This window comes from Phaseolus vulgaris, chromosome 7 (genome assembly GCF_051622355.1).
Source record: "Phaseolus vulgaris cultivar YP4 chromosome 7, ASM5162235v1, whole genome shotgun sequence".
In the NCBI taxonomy this organism is placed as follows: domain Eukaryota; kingdom Viridiplantae; phylum Streptophyta; class Magnoliopsida; order Fabales; family Fabaceae; genus Phaseolus; species Phaseolus vulgaris.
The window spans coordinates 23,961,735-23,970,531 of NC_143504.1; the positions used below are offsets into that span (position 1 = coordinate 23,961,735).

At 37.2% G+C, this 8,797-nt stretch overlaps 2 protein-coding genes across 3 annotated transcripts in view; one reads left to right on the forward strand and one right to left on the reverse strand.

Moving 5' to 3' along the window:
- EMB2458 (FtsH extracellular protease family) overlaps positions 1-3,822 on the forward strand; it is a 41,306-nt gene extending 37,484 nt beyond the window's left edge. For both annotated transcript variants that reach the window (XM_090304300.1, XM_068620485.2), the window contains exons 16-19: positions 2,224-2,283; positions 2,355-2,462; positions 3,162-3,242; positions 3,517-3,822. In XM_090304300.1, the coding sequence (XP_090160426.1) occupies positions 2,224-2,283; positions 2,355-2,462; positions 3,162-3,242; positions 3,517-3,579 (312 nt within the window). In that variant the 3' untranslated portion in view covers positions 3,580-3,822. The remainder of the gene's footprint in view (positions 1-2,223; positions 2,284-2,354; positions 2,463-3,161; positions 3,243-3,516) is intronic.
- A 436-nt stretch (positions 3,823-4,258) lies between these two features.
- LOC137817240 (Leucine-rich receptor-like protein kinase family protein) lies at positions 4,259-8,108 on the reverse strand. Its single transcript, XM_068620486.1, has 2 exons — positions 5,112-8,108; positions 4,259-4,874 (listed from the first exon to the last, which is right to left on the reverse strand). Exons 1-2 carry the CDS (start codon positions 7,798-7,800, stop codon positions 4,462-4,464), a joined length of 3,102 nt encoding a protein of 1,033 aa, XP_068476587.1. The 5' UTR covers positions 7,801-8,108; the 3' UTR covers positions 4,259-4,461.
- Between the last annotated feature and the right edge of the window lie 689 nt (positions 8,109-8,797).

An 8,797-nucleotide genomic window follows, 5' to 3' on the forward strand; every position in this document is an offset into this window, starting at 1 on the left:
TGCCCCCAATCATCTCAGAACTTGGAGATAGTCTCACTTTTGTTTTTAAATTTGACTACAACAAGAGACTTTAGGATCCTCTTCTAAGAGAACAATCAATTCTCCATTTTCTATCCTTACAAGAGAAGCAAAATTGTTTTGCAGAGGCATGTAATTAATGTTAGATTTAGAAAGAACCTGATTGGCATTTGCTAAAAGGACTTCTACAACAGAGTTTGCAATAGCAGAAGTCCCATTCATCACTTCCTTTTGATGTTGTCCTAAATTTTGCAAGTGATTTTCTCCTGATTCTTGGACGCTTTCCAAAGAAGGCATATCAATGAAGACATCATCCTCCCTTCATGATTAACTGCAATATCGAATCATTTTTTATTAACTCCATCTTTCTCATGTGGAACAAGCAACAAAAGGATTTTCTTGCAAATCAGCATTTGCAGGCTCTACAGGGATATTATTAGTGTTATGTACCTACAAAGAGGTCTTACGCAGGGTTTGATTTTGTGTTCGCTTGCGACGGTAAACATGCAGGATTTCTCTATTAGGAGCAGACACTGATTGGTTGTGACTACTAGCTTTTATGGACTAACCAGTGTTTGATGAATCTCGCACAGGGCAATTCCTACACTTGGACAGATTGTAGCCTATCATTTTGCAGAAAGAACAAAAGGGAGGCAGTTACATCTACAATAAAGGAAAATCCAGGTCTTTCAACTAAGATTTGGTTAGGTAGATTTGACAACAAATTTATATTCACTAGAAATCAAGCTTAGAAGCCTCTATATTTTTGCACAACAGGACCATCACTTGAGTGTTAGGTATATCTATCTAGTGGTATATGTTGATGGGGGCATTATTCTTATAGGCAGTTATCACCATGGCATCTCATAGGTAAAACAACACCTTTGTCACCACTTTCAAACCAAAGATCTTAGCAAACTCTGATATTTCTTGGGGATTGGGTAGCACAATCCAACAATGGTATTATTATCTCTAAAAATACTATGTTGTGGATACTTTGGAAGAAATTTGGTTAATGAATTCAAAATTTGTTGACACACCCATGGATCGTAATGTTTAACTCCTACCTAATAGGGGAGCTTCTCTCAAGTCCTGAGGAGTACACAAGATTAGTTGAAAAATTGAACTACCTTACTTTTACTCGTTCTGATGTTTCCTTTACAGTCAGTGTGGTGAGTCAATTTCTTAATCCCCATGTGTAGATCATTGGAATGCATTCTTTAAAGGTTTTTCTCGAAAAGGTTTGTTAAATGGTTGCAATAACCATAAGTTGTTTGTTATTCATATGCTGATTGGGCATGATCTCCATCTAATAGATGAACCATCCAGACTGCATTGGTGATAACTTGATCTCTTGGAAGAGCATGAAACAAAATGTTATGGCAAGATCTAGTGCAGAAGCAGAATATAGATCTATGACATCAGCTAATTGTGAGCTTATTTGGCTTAAATAGATAATTAAAGAATTTTGGAGAGTTCACTCAAATGACACTTATATGTGAGAATTAGATTGCTCTTCATATTAGATCAAATCTCGTCTTTCATGGAAGTACCAAACATATTGAAATTGATTGCCATTTTATTCGAGAAAATATTATATTTTGAGACATCAAGATTGAGTTTGTTAATTTGAATGATCAATTAACATGTACTTTCATTAAATCTTTACGAGAATCTAGAATTGATTACATTTATATGCACCAGCTTGGGGGGAGTGTTAGATGTAACGGGCTTGGTCCATATGTTTTGTATTTTTTTTATCTTTAAATACATAACCCTATGTGTTCATTATACACAAGAGATTAATCCTATACATCTTTTTACTTTATTTTCTTACCCATTATAACTAAATGGTTCTATTAATGAAAAGCACTTTTTTATAAAGAACTATTGGATGGTACACATTTTTGATAATTAATTGAGTGTTACCCGATACCTCAAACACATATTTAACTGTATTTAGCCATTATCTGTGAAATGCTGTTTTAAGACTCCTGGTGGAAGTTGTGATTCGGTCTGTCCTTCATGAATGGAAAGCACTGCCATTTGAATCTGATAAACAAAACCATTGAGGTGGCTATGATCAAATGAACAAATGGAAGATTTCTGTGGCAACTGCATAACAAAGGATTACATGTTTATTGACCTTTGTTTTTTAATATTAGTATATTATAGACTTTTTCTTATACTTTTTTACTGACATAGGTCACGGCATTAAGCATGGGGGATGACCATGAATATGTGATGGCAGCTAAAGTTGAAAAGGTATCATGTATTAGCAGAAGTTTAACTTATATAAAAAAAATATCTAATATGATCTTTTGTGATATTTCTAGATGTTCGATTTGGCATATCTCAAAGCAAGAGAAATGCTGCTGAAAAATCGCCCAGTACTAGAAAAGATAGTGGAGGAATTACTTGAGTTTGAAATTTTGACTGGGAAGGTAATGATTGGCAGTGTTTGAGATGCTGTATCTAGTATTTTGTCTACTTGCCTCTCATACAGTATCTTTTAATACCTAAACTAACCTGATTATATATTTTCTAAATTTTGATTAAAGTGCACATTTTTTTTGTAAATTCCGTATGTGATTCCAAATACAGAGAATACAGTGCAGCTGAATAATTTACCACAAATTGTGATTTCTATGAAGGTCAATTTTTGTGAATTTAGGAAAAATACCCATCTGAAAGCCTAATTTCATCTTACGTGGTTTTTTTGCATTCTCTAACCCCTTTTAAAATCTATTAATGTATTTTAAGCCTGCTTTTATTTGTTTCTTTTTGCTGACTGCAATCTTTTATATTTGGTGGGAGTGTTACCAACCTGTGTTACTCATTAGAGACATTCTTTTCATTAAGTAGAGAAGATATTAAATTTTTTGTTTAGTAAACTCACCTGGTTCCATTTTTGTGGTAATTATCAAAATTTGTGTGCATATCTTGATTTTAAAAATTCATTTAGTATCATGTTGTGCTCGAAATACTGAAAGTAACATATCACATCAAAATTCCAGTTTTGTATTGAAGTGTCTATGGTTATATGGCCTCTAGTGCCCCGGCCTCGACTGCCCCCCCAAACAATTTTCCTTTTGCAATCTTTTATTTCATGCTCATAACACCGTTAATCTTCCCTCTAGCAGGATTTAGAAAGAATTACTAAAGATAATGGTGTAATCAGGGAGAAAGAGCCATTTACGCTTGGTGAAATCCAAGCTAGTGAGGTATATTTATTATTATTATTATCATCTCTTGAAAAGATATAAAACTCATTTTGGAAAACTTATTCCGGATACTCTTGATTGGCTTTAGCCTATGGTTCTTAGGATGTATTGTAGTCTTATGGATTGAATTGCATGTCAAAGATGTTTTAATGTTTTGTATGCAACATGTAATATTCTTTCTAAAGAGTGGTACTACGTGTATAATTTAGTCAATATCCGAATTGCCGTGTACATGTGGACTAATCTCACTATTGTTTCCATCAATGTTTTCCAGCCAACATCTGTCAGCTTCCTTGAAAGAGGAAATGCGCCAGGAAGTGCTCTAATAGCATCCTAGATTAGTGGGAAGTGTAGGGTACGGGACAGTTAGAGGTGAGGCTATTGTGCTTTTTATGAATGATTTTGTTGGAGGGCAATCTGTCATTTTGTACTTGGATAAATGTACATAGTTTAGGATACAAAATAGATAACAGTTTTCCTTCTCGGCCTTCGTTTCTTGATGTCAAACGGATCCCAATATTTTTTCTTTACCATTGTAACGTGAATTGTTTATATTAATGTTATTGGACTTCCTATCCAATTCACTTCTGCTTTATTAACATTTCTTTATTTCTTCGAAGACTATAACGAATCAGCGGAACTGTATGTACTGGTCGTGATTGCATTTTCTTTCAAAATTGCTTGGATTAACTCGGAATGATGACATTCATAATTGGGGAAAACGAAGTGGATAACTTTTCACTTTTTTTAATTTAGAATTTTCTTATAATTTGAGTGCAGCATAAATTTTACGGAATAGTGTTCTAACTCGTCACCGTGCGACATTTACATTAGAGGCACCGAAGCTCTTAAAATGTGCGACTGCTGAACTAGTTAAAATGAAGGCATAACTGGAAAGAACCGGTGAAAGAATTTTGAGTTGAAAAACGATCGGCGCGCATTACGACAATTGTGAAAGAAATCTCGAGTTAATAGTGGAAAATGACCATAAAAAGTTTGCAAATGCTATACATGTCTTGCATGAAATGGTGAACTGTAATTAAAATGGTGTCAGAGTCAACGACTCTGTACACCCTTTAAGCACATATTAACTATGTTTATTGTTCACCGTTTCTTCCTCAATTGAAAAGGAGTAAAAGAAACAATATCTTTACTATGAGAGAAATTTGGTCGACGCAGGAAAAAACAGATAAAAATATTATACTAATTTCTAGAGTTGCTACAAAAGACTTACTATTGGGGAGGTGGTAAAGACAGTGGACTTTTCCATGCTACTGCTTTCTTGACCCCCATTATGGCAAACACTTTTCCTTCTTGGCTTTGCCTCACCCAGCATTGTGATGACGTCTCTCATGTGTGGTCTTTCCTTGGGAAGCTTTGCGGTACATAGAAGTGCAATCCGGAGTACAAGCAACATTTCTTCTTGAACATGTTTGCACTGACTAGCTATAGCAGGATCCAGTGCTTCTAACAAGGATCTGTTGCTTTTCTTCTTCCGTATCCATTCGACTATGTCAGTTGATTCTTCAATTGAAGGGTCTAAAGGCATTTTGCCAGTTAGGAGCTCCAAAAGCACCACCCCATAGCTGTATACGTCAATCTTCTCGTCAACCTTCAGAGTGTATCCATATTCTAAAACCAGAAGACATATAATCATTGAGGTAATCATTTATTGTCTCACTTTCACTTGTTTGAGACAGAAGTTACGAAAACGAGAAATTGGGGCATAAACTGCATAGCAATAGGCTTCCATCTGCGACGCTAGATCAGATTTCTTACTTTCGATGTTATTAATATAAGCGTGTTTCCATTTGCACTACATAATGCGTGAGTAAATTATTAACCAAATAACGAGAACTAAGTACTAACCTGGTGCGATGTATCCATATGATCCAGCCACCACGGAAACTGTCTCATTCTTTTGAATCATCATCCTTGCCAACCCGAAGTCTGCTATTCTGGCCTCTAGATTTGCGTCAAGGAGTATGTTGTTCGACTTGATATCCCTGTGAATAACTGGTGGGTGGCAATCATGGTGGAGGTAGTTAAGCCCTTGCGCAACTCCTAGAGCTATGTTGTACCTTGACACCCAGTCAACAAGCAACCTTGCAGATTGTTCACCATGCACTGCTGTTCCAAGATTCCCGTTAGGCATGTACTCGTAAACCATCATCACATTCCTTTCGTTGTGCACATACCCCAACAGCCTTACAATATTCCTGTGCCTAAGTCTCCCTAGGAGTTCCACTTCTCTCAACACATCATTGCCATCTTCTATATCTGTCCGTGACCTCCACAGTTTCTTCACTGCTACGGTTACGTGAGGTCTATGGATTTCAGCTTTGTAAACGATACCAGTGCCCCCCATTCCTATGATATTAGATTCCTTCATGCAAGTCAGGATGTCACTACTAGTGAAGCTGATCCTCTGGAATGCTACTAGTCTCCAGGGCCAATCTTCATTGTTCTGTTTGAACCAATCATAGAAGAAGTTGTTATATAAGTGCCATCTATTGTATAAACATCTAGCACCAAAATATGCTGCACCAAGTGCTAAAATCACTGAAATGCCAGTCACAAAACCGATAATGATGTGTCTGACTTGTGAGCTCCTTCGATGGCTTGTCACAGCCATACTTCGAGAACATGGAGGGAGAATGCCTCCACAGAGACCTTCATTGCCAATAAGATCATTAGGATTTATGGTCATCAACATCCCATTGGAGGGTACTGGACCCTCAAGTTTGTTATAGGACAAGTTCAGCAATTCCAGAGCAGGGCAATTGCCAATGTTTTCAGGAATCCTACCGGTCAATGAATTGTTGGACAGATCAAGAACAGATAAGGTGGGCATCCTTATGATTGATTTAGGGATTTCTCCTGTCAAGTGGTTATTTCGAAGGTTAAGGTTGACTAATTTTTGACAAGAAGCAATACTTTCAGGGATTGTGCCAGAAATATAGGTGTTTGAAAGGTCCAATACAGAGAGAGATGGACAGTCCTGGAACTCATCTGGGATATCTCCTCCAAAATTGTTATGAGAGGCAGTGAAGGTTTGAAGGGTTGGAATAGAAAGAATATCTGACGGTAGAGATGACTCAAAGTGGTTCCAAGATACATCAATGAAAGAGAGTGATGTGGATGAGGTAATATCAGTGGGAATTTTCCCCGTGAGGTTGTTCTTTGCCAATTCTAGCCGTTGAAGGCCAAGGAGGTTTCCAAAGCCAACTGGAATAGTTCCAGAAATAAGATTGTTTTGAATCCGAACACGCACCAAAGACAAACAATTTGCAAGTCCACTTGGAATGGAACCAGTGAAGGAATTATTGAAGAGGATTAGTTTAGTGAGATTTCCTGTAGTACACAAACCTGGAGGGATATCCCCAGATAGTACGTTAGAGGATACATCCAACCACTGCAAAGGAGAGTTCTGCCCAAGGTTTGGTGGCAAAGGACCATGTAAGGAATTTTTCCAGAGCTCAAGCACCTGTAAATTTTTCAGTTCACCAAGCTTCTCTGGTACTCGACCAGTTAGTTTGTTCGTCATCAGATTTAGGAGCTTCAGGTTTTCCAATTTAGCAAGTTCTTCTGGAATCTCTCCGGAGATCTGATTGTCAGAGAGGTCCAAAAATGCCAGTGAAGTGATGTCTCCAAGTTGAGGAGGAATCTTTCCTGTGAAGTTGTTATGGTATAAGTAAATTGTGTTGAGTTTTGTCAGCTTACCCAATTCAGCTGGAATTTGTCCACTGAGACTGCCTACAGCCAAGTCAAGGTATTGAAGACTGGTCAGGTTGCCAAACTCTGCAGGGATCTCACCTTCAAATAAATTGTATCCAATAATCAGTGTCTCCAGAGAAGTAAGTTCACCGAGATATCCTGGAATCTTCCCTGTGAAGTTATTGCCTGAAAGGCCCAGAAACTTGAGTTTCTGCAAATTCTTAAAACTCCTTGGGATTGAACTCACAAAGTAGCTCCCTCGAAAATCAAGGCTCTCAAGTAAGGTTGCATTTCCAATATCCTCAGGAAGAAAACCTGAAAAATCATTGGTCGATGCATTGATTAATCTCAAGCCTGCTGCTCTTCCAAGACCAGTGGGGAAGCTGCCAGTGAAGTAGTTCTGGCTCACATCAAAGTTCTTGAGAGAGGTGAGGTTAGACAGTGATTTGGGCAGTGATGAAGCAAAGTTGTTACAGCTTATGTTGAAAGAAGACAGACTTGAAAGAGATTGAATGTGGTCCGAAACACGACCGCTGAGGTTCATGTTGGAGAGATCAAGACTCTCTACAAAGCCTTTAAAGTTGCAACCAACTCCAGTCCAGTTACAATGGGGTGATCCTGGTTGTGTCACATTGCTTGGAAATTGCCAATCCTTCAGATGCCTCATTGGGTCAATGAGAGTGGATTTAATTGAGAGAAGTGCTGACAATTCATCATCTGCTGCAGCTTCAGTAAAAGCAAGTGAGAGACCAATGTAACAATAGAAGAACAGCAGGTGGGTTTGCATTTTGGTGGTTGCTCTCTTGGTGTTGGATACTCTTAAGCTTGGTGCATTTTGCATAGCAGGGAACAAGCAGTGAAGGGAAGGTCAAGGAAGGGAAGGTTATAGGAAGTTCATGGAGACAAATTAGTTTATAGTTAATCCAATGAGTGACAGATAAACTGATAAGCCAAAAGGCAATTTTTTTATTGGATATACGTGGGTACTTGGGATCTGAACCACCTAATCATGTGCAACTGATCACTGTCAATCTTTGGACTCATTTGAAATCCCCTAGACATCATAACATGCACAGAATGTGTTCCAGAATTGCTTATAATGTCAACCCAAGCGAGTAGTTTAACTGATCCAAGTATTCTTTATTTCGGCATTTCACATTTTCACATTTTCGCATATTCTGTTTCTTTTCCTCTTCATTTTTTAACGTACTTCTAGACAGTGTTCAATAGTAAGCACACTAATGAAATAATGATTAATCAGTTAAAATCCCGAACGCTCTCTTTTCAGTGAGTCGATTAAAGAAATGTAGGTTGAATTTTAACTGTTCCATTGCCTTACTTTATTCTTCTAAACCATTCTTCAAATGCAGCTCCCTATATTAGTATTATTACTGTGAGATAAAGATGTTTTATCTTCTTAATATAAAATTATGAATGAGTATTGTTATGCATTGACTACGCGAATTGAAAAATATTGTTAATGATACAACACCACTTTGAATTTTAAGCAAATATTATATGATAGAGTTTAAGTAAAAGGAGTTCAATTTTAGTATATTTTCACCACTTATAAGTGGTCACACATACCAGAAATGCAAGTAATTAAGAATCATTTTGCTTTATTGTGCCCAATTGTGCCATTAAGCACTGACAAAGTAAATTAGTTATTTGTGTAAAAGAAGATAATCTAGATTACTATTCAGGGTGGAAACAAGACAGTTTGGAAGTTTGTGTTGTGGAGTATGTAAAGAAGCTAGAGAAGTGTATTTTAATAGGGAATGTGTTATATGACAATGATTGTCTGCATCTACCAAACCCCATTCCCTTTGATAAAGCAA